Source organism: Cervus elaphus, chromosome 15 (genome assembly GCF_910594005.1).
Source record: "Cervus elaphus chromosome 15, mCerEla1.1, whole genome shotgun sequence".
NCBI lineage: Eukaryota > Metazoa > Chordata > Mammalia > Artiodactyla > Cervidae > Cervus > Cervus elaphus.
In genome coordinates, this window is record NC_057829.1 from 42,275,146 (window position 1) to 42,290,738 (window position 15,593).

At 35.2% G+C, this 15,593-nt stretch overlaps 1 protein-coding gene across 7 annotated transcripts in view; it reads left to right on the forward strand.

The window, feature by feature from the left end:
• Positions 1-15,593, forward strand: part of MAPK8 (mitogen-activated protein kinase 8) — a 91,801-nt gene that overhangs the window by 60,110 nt on the left and 16,098 nt on the right. For 4 of the 7 annotated variants that reach the window (XM_043926946.1, XM_043926949.1, XM_043926945.1 and 1 more), the window contains exons 3-6: positions 4,246-4,375; positions 7,476-7,534; positions 7,624-7,762; positions 12,299-12,464. In XM_043926946.1, coding sequence (XP_043782881.1) covers positions 4,246-4,375; positions 7,476-7,534; positions 7,624-7,762; positions 12,299-12,464 — 494 coding nt within the window. Of the gene's footprint in view, positions 1-4,245; positions 4,376-4,681; positions 4,718-7,475; positions 7,535-7,623; positions 7,763-12,298; positions 12,465-15,593 lie in introns of all 7 variants that reach the window. The other 3 variants (XM_043926944.1, XM_043926943.1, XM_043926947.1) reach the window with 1 other exon arrangement.

Consider the following 15,593-nt stretch of genomic DNA (forward strand, 5'->3'; position numbering starts at 1 on the left):
AACCAATCACCTAGCAACAGCCTTCCAGCAGGAGTTTTCTTTATCTTGAGGCTATAAAAATTGGCTGTTAGCTCACGAAAAATGTTGACTCTACCTAGTCTGTTAGGAGATCAGTCCACTGCATTTGCGGTGCCCACATTATCTCTGCTCTTTGTTCTTAATAAACTCACTCCCTTCTGAAATGCTCTGTGTCTGGAAATTCTTTTCCAACCTGCGCTTGGACTGCCTCAACAGGTACCTTCACTTATCCTCAGGTAAGTGCTTTTTGAAATTTGTATACCAGAATTTTTTTAAAATTGCTGTGGAAGGTAACACCTGTCCTAAGGAATAAATGCCTTCAAATATTTTATTATTCCTTCCAAAACATTACTATGAAATAGACAAATAATAATTTTTTTTAAGTCAATGTGTATTACAGAATCAACTGAAGAACTTAATTTTTTTTTTTAAAGACATTATTTTGGGCCCCAGTTTTAGATAGTAAGATTCATTGGGTCTGGATTGGGACCTCTGAATACCCAGGTGTTTCTAATTTGTGCATATTTGAGAATCAATAATTAGAAATCTAATTTCCTTGGATACAAAACAGTTCAATAGGATACTTGAATTTTTCAATTTTAGAGTTTGAAATATTACTTTGATGTAATAGATAAAAAATAATAGGAATGAAGTTAATGGTTAAAAATAAAACATGCTTTATCTGAAACAATCAAAACTTCTAAACATTTGCATGACCTCTAATTTTTTTGCTTTGCTTTTTTTTTTTAATTTGGGAAGAACATACCTGTAAATAATGGCACTTTCTAATAAAGATAATATGTTTTGGTATGTGTATGTATATATATGCATATAGGCAATAGTTGTGGTATATAATGTATAGATATATCCTTTTATGCAGTGCCAATTTCTTAATACATAATTTCTTCACTATATTTAATATAGTAAAATAGCCACACAAAAAAACTCAAGTTTCCAATTAGTTCAGTCACTCAGTCGTGTCTGACTCTTTGCAAATGCATGAACTGCAGCACGCCAGGCCTCCCTGTCCATCACCAACTCCTGGAGTTCAACCAAATTCATGTCCATTGAGTCGGTGATCCCATCCAGCCATCTCATCCTCTGTTGTCCCCTTCTCCTCCTGCCCTCAATCTTTCTCAGCATCAGGGTCTTTTCAAATGAGTCAGCTCTTCGCCTGAGGTGGCCAGAGTATTGAAGTTTAAGCTTCAACATCAGTCCTTCCAATGAACACCCAGGACTGATCTCCTTTAGGATGGACTGGTTGGATTTCCTTGCAGTCCAAGGGACTCTCAAGAGTCTTCTCCAACACCACAGTTCAAAAGCATCAATTCTTGTGTGCTCAGCTTTCTTTATAGTCCAGCTCTCACATCCATACATGACTACTGGAAAAACCATAGCCTTGACTAGATAGACCTTTGTGGACAAAGTAATGCTCTGTCTCTGCTTTTTAATATGATGTCTAGGTTGGTCATAACTTTCCTTCCAAGGAGTAAGCATCTTTTAATTTCATGGCTGCAATCACCATGTGCAGTGATTTTGGAGCCCAAAAAAATAAAAGTCAGCCACTGTTTACACTGTTTCTCCATCTATTTGCCATGAAGTGATGGGACAGGATGCCATGATCTTTGTTTTCAGAATGTTGAGCTTTAAGTCAACTTTTTCACTCTCCTCTTTCACTTTCATCAAGAGGCTTTTCAGTTCCTCTTCACTCTCTGCCATAAGGGTGGTGTCATCTGCATATCTGAGGTTATTGATATTTCTCCCGGCAGTCTTGATTCCAGCTTGTGCTTCTTCCAGCCCAGCGTTTCTCATGATGTACTCTGCACATAAGTTAAATAAGCAGAGTGACAATATACAGCCTTGACGTACTCCTTTTCCTATTTGGAACCAGTCTGTTGTTCCATGTCCAGTTCTAACTGTTGCTTCCTGACCTACATGCAGGTTTCTTAAGAGGCAGGTCAGGTGGTCTGTTATTCCCATCTCTTTCAGAATTTTCCACAGTTTATTGTGATCCACACAGTCAAGTGAATCCGCCTGCCATGCAGGAGACCCCAGTTTGATTCCTGGGTCGGGAAGACCCCTGGAGAAGGGAAAGGCTACCCTCTCCAGTATTCTTGGGCTTCCCTGGTGGCTCAGCTGGTAAAGAGTCCACCTTCAATGCGGGAGACCTGGGCGCGATCCCTGGGTTGGGAAGATCCCCTGAAGAAGGGAAAGGCTACCCACTCCAGTATTCTGGCTTGGAGAATTCCATGGACTGTATAGTCCATGGGGTCGCAAAGAGTCGGGCATGACTGAGCGACTTTCACTTTCACACAATCAAAGGCTTTGGCATAGTCAATAAAGCAGAAATAGATGTTTTTCTGGAACTCTCTTCCTTTTTCGATGATCCAGCGGATGTTGGCAATTTGATCTTTGGTTCCTCTGCCTTTCTTAAAACCAGCTTGAACATCTGGAAGTTCACGGTTCACGTATTGCTAAAGCCTGGCTTGGAGAATTTTGAGCATTACTTTACTAGCGTGTGAGATGAGTGCAATTGTGCGATAGTTTGAGCATTCTTTGGCATTGCCTTTCTTTGGGATTGGAATGAAAACTGACCTTTTCCAGTCCTGTGGCCACTGCTGAGTTCTCCAAATTTGCTGGCATATTGAGTGCAGCACTTTCACGGCATCATCTTTTAGGATTTGAAATAGGTCAACCAGAATTCCATCACCTCCACTAGCTTTGTTCATAGTGATGCTTCCTAAGGCCCACTTGACTTCACATTCCAGGATGTCTGGCTCTAGGTAAGTGATCACACCATTGTGATTATCTGGGTTGTGAAGGTCTTTTTTGCATAGTTCTTCTGTGTATTCTTGCCACCTCTTCTTAATATCTTCTGCTTCTGTTAGGTCCATACCATTTCTGTCCTTTATTGAACCCATCTTTGCATAAAATGTTCCTTTGGTATTTCTAATTTTCTTGAAGAGATCTCTAGTCTTTCCCATTCTATTGTTTTCCTTTATTAGGAATAGGTTAGAGAATAGGTTAGAGAATAATTTAGGTTCCAGTTATGTTAGAGAATAATTTTCATCCGTATTATGCTACCTTTGGGCTTTGCTAGTGGCTCAGTGGTAAAGAATCCCCCTGCCAGTACAGGAGATGTGAGTTCTATCCCTGGGTCAGAACGATCACCTGGAAAAGAAAATGGCAGTGCACTCCAGTATTCTTGTCTGGGAAATCCCATGGACAGGAGTATGGCGGGCTGCTGTCCATAGAGCTGCAAAGAGTTGGATACAACTTAGCAGCTAAACAACAACAAATGCTGATTTTCCAAACATTACATAAAGAGAAATCATCTTTTATAGTGGTCCAGGATGAAAAGCATGACCTTATCTCTCAGTCTTCTGGACTCAGCTTTGCTTTCAACCTTCTGGCTGACCTTGGACAAATTAGTTAACCTCTCTGGCCCTATATCAGGCAGTGATTAATCCAAATGATTTTTAAAATCTCTTTCATACTGTTTTATAATTTTTGGGCACTTTACCTTACTTGTGCTTTACTTTCTTTGACCTGTCATTTGTGAAATGTACCATTTGGTCAGTGTCTTATTTGAGAGATGACGAGTTAATGAATATAGTGTTATATTTCCCGGAATTATAGGTGTTTCATTAATAGTTATGAAGTGGCTTCTGGTTTCCTGAAATCTAGCATTTATAAATACCTTGATTTTTAATTTCACCTCCAAAACAAATTTTGTGTTTACTTTTATAAAATAATCTTTCATATAGATGCCTTTATATGTACTTTCCTCTTTCTGTGTTTGTTTTGTTGTGTCTGAAGAGGAGGAGGAGGTGATGTACTTAGTAGAATTCTTCAACAAGTAGAATTTATGACCACGTGTATTTTTTATCCTGTCTTTCTTAAATGTCGATTTGGGGTGAGGGATTCATTTAGGCTCTAAGGTATATCTATTGGACTTAAATACTCATTAAAGATTTGTGTATTATGTGCCCATTATATGCTAGATGGATCTTGGATGACCCCCAGTGAACATGCAGTCTCTTTCTTCACAGTTCATTTTTGCTTTTAATCCATTAGTATTTTAAGAAACATGTTGAGTACTAAGGGCTGGAAATTGATTCAGTTGCATTTATCTTTGGAGAAAGTGAGAAATCTACATGTATGTTTCATAATTAGGTTTGCAGATTTTTTATTAAATTTTTGTTGTTTTGGAATTTCTTATTACAGTGCAGCTTATGATGCCATTCTTGAAAGAAACGTTGCAATCAAGAAGCTAAGCCGGCCATTTCAGAATCAAACTCATGCTAAGCGTGCTTACAGAGAACTAGTTCTTATGAAATGTGTAAATCACAAAAATGTAAGTGAACATTTAGAAAATTTCGTAAGTATAAAATCAAGACTTCTTCATAGATACCTGAATATCAAAAACTTTTTAAAAGAGTAGGTGCTTTAAATTGTTCTTTTGGGTTGAAACATTGCTTAAAAGTGTATCTGGATTGTGAAATTTTTCTCAACTTTATTAAATATTAGATGAAAAATACTTTATGAAATGAAGACTGTATAATTTTCTGACATCTACTTTTCAAGAGGAATTTTAAACAGGTAGATGTTTTAGAACTTTATGTAGGCTTTATCTCATCTTCTGCTTTTTGTTTTCTGTTAGGCTGACATTTCAGAAAACTGGAACCTTAGCACAGAGGTGAATTTGTTCCCATTATTCTTTGACATTGGAACTTTATTTAATAATATTGGATAAAGCAGTTTAGCAGAAACTTTAAAAAAATGTTTAAATGAAATTAGTAAAACATTCCTAGTTCTGTTTTCTAAATGGTTATAAAAACTTAGACATATGACTTTCACCCTTTTATATTTTTTCATTTTCAAAATTACCTTTCTGAAATCTTCATATATATCTGGTTGCATTCCTCTAATCTGTTGCTGTTCTTTGTTATTATTGCTATTGTTGTTTCTATTCACAGAAGTAAAGTTTCTCAGTGAATTTTTACATGTTTCTAATAATTTTTACTTCTTTCAAAGTGGTCATATGCCACCCATTTAATCAGTCCTTGACTTTTGTTTGTCCAGTGTACAATTGATGTAATTTTCTTCATTTCTCTTTTGGAAAAGCAAGTCAGCTATCCATTTTAATCTTTTTTATATAACAGCTTTATTCTGATACAATTCACATACTATACAACTAATCCATTTAATTCATTGGTTTTTAGTATATTCGCTGATACATGTGATTATCACCACAGTACGTTCTATAACATATTCATCACCTTACAAAGAAACCCCATTCCTTTGGCTCTCATTCCCGAGAAACCACTGATATCCTTTCTGCCTTTGTATGCTTTTCATCTTTGATACCACACTTCTACTCTGGGATTGCCTAGATATTAATGAGAATGGTTTTACTATTTCTTCAAGTCTCCAAGTGTGTAGTTTATCTGATTAGGAGACATGTTAGGAGGCATTCATTTAGAACAATTTGATACTTATTCCTCTGTCTTAAACAAATTTGTTTTACCCTCTCTGATCTGAAAATTATTTTTCGGAATTTTAACACTGAACATGTACTTAACATGTATTTGGATACCTTCTGTAAGCAAAGCTTTATGCTTAAATGACTAACATGGGTTCTGCCCTCATGAAGTTTATGTCTAGAAAAACATTCTAATTGTCAACACATTTCAAAAATATGTGTCAGGTATCTTCTTGTTTGTCAAAATTGTAAAAAGGAGTAAGAGGCTGTTGTGAAAGCAGGACTATGCTACAGTGTATTAAATGCCATAATAACATAGATGTTGTGGGGCCAAGGTAGAATACTCCACTCTGTCAAGAACTAGGCATTGTCAGACCCTACAAAAGAGGCCTATCTTGAAGATTTAGTAGCATTTAGTAGGAAAGTGACAAACATAGGGAATAGTATATTTAAAGGCCTTGACAGTTTTTTTAAAAAAGCCTTTTTGCTCAAGTATCAAGTTTAATAGAGGGCTTAGCAAGAGATGAAGTGGGTTGCTGTCCTGTCATGGAGGGCTTTAAAAGTACTGCAAGGGAGTTATAGAATTTTTTTTGGTGGCTTTAGATTTTTGAAAAGGTGAGTAATATTATCTTTTTATTGCCATATATTATAGACAGTAAAATGGTAGCTGGATTTGCAGAAAAACATTGTTAGGGAACCAAGTGTTACAAGTTATTACAGCATGAACAGTCTAGATGAGATGTTAGAATCCTCAGCATATGTCGTAGCACAGGGAGTGAAAAGAGGTTGAAATTCACCCTGACAATAGTGAATGGATAGCATTCTGTTATTTATTATGGTGCAAATGGCTACAGTCCATGGGGTCACAAAGAGTTGGACACAACTGAGCAACTAACACTTTCACTTTTCAGATATTGAGAAAAAGAGTAAAAAATCACTCTGCGTTCTGTTGTAGAAAAGAAGATACTGTGGAAAAGTAAGAGGTTTGGGTTGGAAGGGTAATGATTTCAATTTTATATTATTTTGAGAGACCTCATGTGAAGTAGCAGTGAAAATCTGAGACTCATAAACTAAAGAACCTTTAATGAGTGTTTGGAATTATCTACATAGATTTGGAGGGAAAAAACATACATAGTATCACCCAGGAAAAGGGTACAAATAGAGAAGGGAGGAGGATTGAAAAAGAATAGTGGGAAAGATTGCATGCCTATGGATAAACTGGTGAACTAGATGGGAAATGAGGAAATCTGGCTAAGTGCAGTTTTATGAAAAACCAGAGGTTGAAAGGGCTGAGGTTACATAAAAGTATTGAGTTGGATAAAAGCTAGCAGAAAGTACTTAAGATTTGCTTACAGATGATGTAGAGGATTGTATAATATAGGTCCATAATAATTGAATGTTCATAAATGGAATGGATTTTCTGGAGCTCTTCTGTTGGTATAGTTTGTGTGTGTGTGTGTGTAAGACTGTGTTTTTAGAGCAGTTTTAGGTTCACAGCAAAATCTAAAGAAAAGTACAGAGATATCCCATATATCCTCTGCCTGCATACATGCATAGCTTCCTGCATTATTAACATCCCCCATCAGAGTGGTACATTTTTTATAATCAGTGAACCTACATTGACATATACTTATAACCCAGAGTCCAGAGTTTGCATTAGGGTTCACCCTTGGTGTTGTACATTCTGTGGGTTTGGACAAATGTGTAATAATGCATATATCTACCATTACAGTATCATTCAGAGTCTTGTCTCTGCCCTTAATATCCTCTGTGCTCTGCTTCTCTCCCTGCCTCCAACCCTGGCCATAAAGGTTTAATATATAAAATAAGGCAATTACTTAAGCCTAGAACATAAGACTTGAAAACTTCACACTGAAGGGTGGCTTTTTTTTTAATCCATGTATTTGCAGGTTCCAAACGAAAATACTGTTAAGGAATTTCTCATTTTTCTATTTCTCTGCTTTTGCCACAGATAATTGGCCTTTTGAATGTTTTTACACCACAGAAATCCCTAGAAGAATTTCAAGATGTGTAAGTGTAATAATTAAAATTTTGTTAATACATATTATTCTTTGATTGTTACTGCATACTTTAGCTGTTACCTTTTTTCGCCCATAAAGTTACATAGTCATGGAGCTCATGGATGCAAATCTTTGTCAAGTGATTCAGATGGAACTAGATCATGAAAGAATGTCCTACCTTCTCTATCAGATGCTGTGTGGAATCAAGCACCTTCACTCTGCTGGAATTATTCATCGGGTTAGTAGAAAAAACTCATATCTTTTTTTAATCATTGAGGTTAAATTGATGTAACATAAAATTCACAGTGTTTCAAAGTATACAGTTCAATGATATTTAGTGCATTCACAATATAGTGCAACCACTACTGATACCAAATTTCAAAATATTTTCATTGCTCCAAAAGAAAACTACCTACCCATGGTAGTCATCCCTTCTCTCCCCAACCCCTGGCATATACCAGTCTGCTCTCAGTGTCCATGGATTTACCTCTTCTGGATATTTCATATAAGCAGAATTATACAATATATGAGCTTTTTGTCTGGTTTCTTTAACTTAGCATAATGTTTTCAATTTCACCCATGTTAAAGTGTTATCAGTAGTTCATTCCTTTTTACGATGGATGAATATTCTGTTGTATATATTTACCACATTTTGTTTATCTGTTCATCCATTAATGGACACCTGGGTTATTTCCACCTGTTAGCTCTTAGTGCTGTTAAAAACATTAATGTAGAAGTATTTGAGTTCCTGTTTTTAGTTCTTTTGGGTATCTACCTAGGAGTTTTATTGCTGGGTCTTATTTAACTTCCTGAAGAACCAGCAAATTGTTTTCCACAGTGGATACACCATTTTACATTTCCAGCAATGGTACACAAAACTTCCAATTTCCCCAAATCTTTGCTGATTCCTAATGACTTTTTCATTCTAGCCATCCTAGTGAGTATGAAGTGGTATCTCATTGTGGTTTTAACTTGGATTTCTCTAATGACATTAAGCATCTTTTCATGGTGGTTGTGTATTTGTATATCTTCCTAGAAGACATATCTGTTCAAGCCCTTTGCCCATTTTTTAATTGAGTTATTTGTCTTCGTTGTTGAGTTATCAGGATTCTTTATGTATTCTGAATACTAGATCCTTGATATCTGAATATCTTGATCTGATATCTGAATACTAGATATCAGATGAGTAATTTGTAAATATTTTCTCCCATTTTGTATGTTGTCTTTTCACTTTCTTGATCTCTTTTGATATGCAAACATTTTAATTTTCATTAAAATCAGTTTGTGTTTTCTTTGGTTGTTTTGTACTTTTAGTGTCGTATGTAAGAATCCATTGTTGAATTCAAGGTCGTAAAGATTTACTCTTAGTTTTTCATCAATAGTTTTAGCTCTTATGTTTAGGTCGTTGACCCATTTTGAGTTAATTTTTGTATATGGTATGAGATAAGGCGCTAATAACTTCATTCTTTTGCTTGTGGAAATCCAGTTATCCTAGTACCATTTATTAAAAGAGACTATTGTTTTCTCATTGAATGATTTTGGCATCCTTATTGAAATTCAGTTGGCTATAGACATATGTTTTTATTTCTGGACTCTCAGTTCTCAATTCCATTGGTCTTTGTGTCTGTGCTTTTACCAGTACCACTTTATTTTGAGCACTGTAGCTTTGTAGTAAATTTTGAAATGGGGTAGTATGAGTCCATCAGCTTTATTCTTTCTCAATGTCATTTTGACTGTTCACGGCTCCTTGTGATTCCATATGAACTTTGAGTATCAGCTTTTCTATTTCTGCTGAAAAGGCCATTGGAATTGTAATAATAATAATGATTTCATTGACTCTGTAGATTGCTTGGGGAGTTTTGCTGTCTTAACTATATTTAGTATTCCAATTCACAAATATAGGATGTCTTTCCATTTACTTAGGTTGTATTAGTCTATTATGTGTACCATAACAAAACAGCACAGACTAGGTGGCCTAAACAAGAGATATTTATTTTCTCACAGTTTTCGGAGGTTAGAAGTCCAGGACCAACATGCCAGTAAATTCTGTTTCTAGTGAGATCTCTCTTCCTGATGTGGAGGTAGCCGCCTTCTTGCTGTGTCCTCATATGCCCTTTCTTCCGTGCTTGTAAGAAGAGAGAGCAAACTCTGGTATCTCTTTCTCTTTTCTTATAAGGACACCAGTTCTTTTGTATTGAGCCCAACCCTTATGACCTCATTTAACCTTAATTACCTCTATAAGGGTCCTCTCTCCAGATACAGTCACATTAAGGGTTAGGACTTCAATGTTTGCACTTGATTGGGGGTGGGGAATGCAGTGTAGTCTGTGACAGATCTTCTGTGTTTTACAGTTTTCAGTGTTCAAGTCTTTTCATGACCTTAGTTAAAATTTTTTCCTATGTATCTTATTCTTTTGGAAACTATTATAAATGGAGTTATTCTCTTAATTTCTCTTTCAGATGGTCCACTGCTAGTGTATAAGAAACTGGCCCTTCTATTCTTAGTTCCCACTCACATCCCATTGACTAAAATTAATCACAGGTTGGAAAAATGTGGTAAAGAAGATGGAATATTAAGTTAGTTCACTACTTCTGTCACACATTCATACAAGTTCAGTAATTCTTCAGAGATACAGATAGCAATACTAGTAAATATCTGTAGAAAGGTACATATTGATGTGTGTGTGTGTGTGTGTGTGTCCTTAGTCGCTTAGTCGTGTCCAACTCTTTGCCACCCCATGGACTGGAGCCCACCAGGCTCCTCTATCCATGGAATTTTCCAGGCAAGAATGCTGGAGTGGATTGACATTTCCTACTCCAGGGGGATCTTCCTGACCCAGGGATTGAACCTGCATCTCCTGCATTGGCAGGCATATTCTTTACTACTATGCCACTAGGAAGCCCATACATATTGATATACAAGCATGAATTTCAGATGATATTCTTTTTTGAATGTTTCTTTCCCTTAACAAAAAATGACTATTTAAAAATTTCTTTATTTTGTTCTTAACTCTTCCAAAGTAAAGTGTTTAAGGTTGAAATCTTATTCTTAGACTAGAATTCAGTATTACAATGAGCCATTAAATCATTCACCAACATGATAGACTTTGAAATAGCATCAAAGCTCATAATATTTATTTTTGAACATGCAGTGTTTCTTTGCTGAAATATTGCATTTTGGAAATAATGACCACATATTTATAGGATAGCAATAATAAAAATGTTCATCTTCTGTTCCAGTAAGCCTGTTGATATTTATTTTTAATTTGATAAAACCTATAAATGACATGACAAACCTAGACAGCGTATTAAAAGAGTAGAGACGTTGCTTTGCTGATAAAGGTTCATCTAGTCAAAGCTGTGGTTTTTCCCATAGTCATGTACAGATGTGACAGTTGGTCGATAAAGAAGGCTGAGCACTGAATTGTGGTGCTATGGAGAAGACTCTTGAGAGTCTCTTGGACTGCAGGGAGGTCAGACCAGTCAGCCATAAAGGAGATCATCCCTGAATATTTATTGAAAGGACTGTTGCTGAAGCTGTAACTCCAGTACTTTGGCCACCTGATGCGAAGAGCTAGCTCTTTGGAAAAAGCCCTGGTGCTGGGAGAGATCGAAGGCAAAGGAGATGGGAGCTGCAGAGGATGAGATGGTTAGATAGCATTACCGACTCAATAGACATCAGTTTGAGCAAACTCTGGGAGATAGTGGGGGACAGAGGAACCTGGCATGCCATAGTCCATAGGGCTGCAAAGAGTCAGACACAACTTAGCAGCTGAACTGCAACAACAAATAGGTGACATATCTTCTAAATCCATCTATGATTGCCTATCGAAATAGGCTAAAGACAATATACATATTTTGCTGTATATACACATTGCAAGAGTAATTAATCATTATTTTTCAGGCCAGTTTTCTGTACCGTTAATCATTGATATTCAATATATGTGAATTGTAGGCCTGCTTTTTTTGGTCTCTCCATTCATAATAGGATTCATGGTAGCTAAAAGGCAAGATGGGTTGAACTTGAAGCCTTGAGTATTTATGCTGCTGCCTTTTTATGATTGTAGAATAGAATTCCTTGAGGTTGGGTTCATGTGGGTAGGTCTTCACAGACGTTACATAGTAGCATCAGCAGCAAGTAATTTTATGGACAATGATGTCCTACCTCTGTGGGCAGTCAAAAATTGTGTGAACAAATTTGTATGATTTTGGGTGAGAAAACAGTGATGGGAAAACTGATAATGATTACGTTGGTCCTTCAGAGTTGAACATCTATCTGCCTATTTGAAAAGTCAAATGACGTGTGATTGGGTTGACATAGAATGGCCTATTGTTGATAAATAATATCTATATAAAGCTTATTGTGATATTAAAATGAGAATTTTAAAAGCTAGTAATTTAGTGTACAAGTGAATATAAATGCTAACTTATGATTCTCTCTTTATTTAACCATAAAAAGTTCTTACATGAGCTTTGAGATGCCATTCCAGTCGCTTTTACACCCCTTGATTGAAAGTGTCTAATCATATTTTCTAGCAAATAAAACATTACTAACTTCTAATAACTACTATATGTATTTGTAAATTAAAAATGCCATCAAGCTAGTTTCTCAGATTTGCCTATTATGATGAATCTGTGCAGTGGTAACAATTACAGTTTGAGAAAAATGAACAATTAGCATGAATTGTTTTATAAGTGATCTCATTCATAACGTGTGGACTGCAAAATATTTGTTTATATCATAGCAGTCATTTTTTATATTTTTATTTTTGAAGGACTTAAAGCCCAGTAATATAGTAGTAAAATCAGACTGCACTTTGAAGATTCTTGACTTTGGACTGGCCAGGACTGCAGGAACTAGTTTTATGATGACACCTTACGTAGTGACTCGCTACTACAGAGCACCTGAGGTCATCCTAGGCATGGGCTACAAAGAAAACGGTCAGCAAACACTATTTACTTGAAATTCTGTTCAGATTTATGTGCTTTTATCAGATTTCTTATGTAAATACTTAAATTGAAATGCATAAAGAAAATTATCACTGTTTGAAATGTTTATCAAGAGTCTGGAAGTAACTACAAATTTTGTCATAAATGTTTGGAAAAACTTGGGGCCCCTGTTTATTTAAATACAAATACATAATCATCAGTACAACCATCAGATAAAGAATTTGTTACCATGGCCCCTGTAACAGAATGCCTATATAGAATACATACCATTTTCTTGCCTGTAACGTGAAAATGAGGATTCTAACATGGACTCAAGGAAGTATATGGTGGACCCATATCTTCAGTGGTGATCTTAGTTTGCGTTAATGATATTTGCACACGTTTCCTGTCCCGTGACATTAAAGCAGCAGCACTTAGTGCAAACTTTAAGAGCTACAATAAGGCTGTTCTACAAAGCTGATGGATAATTAATTTAAGGTGACCTTTCGAAGGAAATGGTGTTTCATCAAAGCCCTTGTGTCCAGCCTTAAAGAAATGGCATTACTATGTGCGAATATAGCCAGTTACATAAATTAACACTAGAATTAGGTTGAAGAAAATGATCAGGCATGAAGTTCATGAATTTTTAAAAAATGTTATACATACACATATTTATACCTAAGAAATTTTGCTGAATCTCAGTCATTTGGAAGATGAATAAGTCTACACAGGATTTTATTGACTTTAAGTTTTTTAATGTGATAATTCAAAATACTTCATAAAGTAGGACCTAGATATTTTTTCTAGCAAAAGACTCTGAAACAGCAGTTTACTCTGAATCAGGAAACTGTATCAGATCAGTTTTGAGGATTCTTTTTTTCTAAAAGAGATAACTTTGAAGTGAGGGTTTTAGCTTAATATTCTTATCTGAGCTAGTTAAAAACACTTCAAACATTTATTATCAGTATTATTCTTTGGTTCTTAAATAAACATGCTGTTCTGTTGTCTTACTCTTTACCTAAAATTGTCTTATACCCTGTAAAATCCAGTGAGTTAGATTTAGTATTAGACTCTCTTTTTTTTATTTGGAGAATTACTATTTCAAGTGACAACGTGATCATTGTTTTTGTATTTGCTGTAAAACCATTGATTGTCATAAATAATGTGCAGTGTGTCACTTTGTCTTAGAATTGTGATCTTAGGCGCTCCCTAGTAGAAATTAGCACCAAGAAAAACTATCATATAAAGAGTTGACATACTTTTCTTTCTTAGATAAGAATTATATAGGTCCACTTTATTGCATTCCTTTTTTTTTTTTGGCTCCAGGAAACTGAGTCAAATACAATGCTTAATATTGATAACTACATTAGCCAGCAAGGTTAAACATAAGAACTTCCACCTTTTAGTGACACCTCTCACCCATCCTACACCTGTTTTAACAACTTTATTTTATATATATGTCTTTTATTGCAAGCTACCCTCAAAGCTTTTTGCAAAATGAGATAATGGGATATATTTAAACTGCCAAATAGACTAAGCAGTTAGACTTGTAAAGATCTTTTTATGTTTGAATCAGTCTTTTCATATTCTGAGGAAAGTCTTCATTAGCCCAGACAATGCTTGCAATAGCCTCTCATGCTTGCAGCTTTTGAAATGTTTTAAAATAGGTTTTTCTCAGGATTATGTACATAAATTGTGTCCTAGATATTTAACTAAAATTTGCTATTCTCTATAAAATCCACAAGTAAAAATTGTTGTAATAGATTTTTGCCAAAAATGAAAACCTTGGAAAAAAATTTTCTCTGAACTGATAGGTGAAAATTAACTTTCCCTCTAAAATTTTATCCTTGGGAAAAAATAAATGAATAAATAAATAAAAAATAATAAAATTTTATCCTTGGAGGTTGAATTATGCCATAGATACAAAAAGATTTGTATGTATTCTTATGTGAAATTTTAGAGAAACTTTAGTTCCACAGGATTTCCAAAATTTATTCCTAAATATAGCTCCTAAAATTCTGTAATGAACTAATAGTCTCCTTATGAGCGTATTAGAAAGTACAGATTTTAAGTTCTCAAGTCGTCCTGCATGGTTAAAGGTACATCTGTAACATCTATTCCTGCCCTTTTATTCTTTTGCTGTTAAAAGAATTGAAGTCTTCAGACTTCAAAAACAAATGCAAGTTTCTAAAACTTTCCCTTCAAATTGCTCATTCTTCCCCCTCTTGTATTAAACTGTAAGCACCTACTCTTTTTATCTGTTTTCAAACTCAAAAATATAAAGTGTCAGGGTATGTGGTTAGTTTTAATGAAATAGGTGGAGATCCTCAAATTGCTCATTTCTGTGTCTGGCACATTCTTTTCAACATTGGTTGGAACTCTTATTTAAAATTAACAAGCGTCACAGGATTTCCCTGGTGGCCCAGTGGTTAAGACTTGTACTTCTACCACAGGGGACACAGGTTCAGTCCCTGGGCATCCCGTGTGGCCAAAATAAATAAAGTTGGCGAGGGCCAGTGAGTATGGCGACTCTGTAGATAACAAATTTGTGTTCAGCCGAAACAAACCAGAAGTGGTTTAGTTCTATAAGTTTAAAAAACTTTAGGTGGAAAACATGAAATATGCTTTTTTTGCTGTGTTTTCTTGATTATTTGTTCATTCTCCATGTACTTGTTCCTTTTGGGATAGTAGAGTAAATGCAACATGGTGTTGCCAAAAAGACAAATGATTTTCTGTTCAGAGTAAACATAGCACTTCTGAAAACAAATTTATGAACTCCAACTTGAAAATTTTTGAAGACCTTTAGGTTAACTTTTTAACTGTAATTATTCATAGAAACATTATTTCTGTTAAATATTTTAATATGCTAGACTATTTCTGCTCATGCTTTTTTCTTCTTTTATTTTCCTTAAAGAGAGAGTATAATGCACAGTTAAACCTCCACATAGTATCAGGATTTTACTTTTTAAATTTTGGTACCTCATGTACATTTTCAGCCTTATTTATAAATTTGTGTTGGTTCTTTTCATATTTTATAAGTAAATTTTCAGGGGCAAACTATAGGTTTTAAAATCATGTGATTTCTGTGCATAGCTCTCCCTTTAAATTAGATATGTAGCTAAAAGACTACACTTCACATTT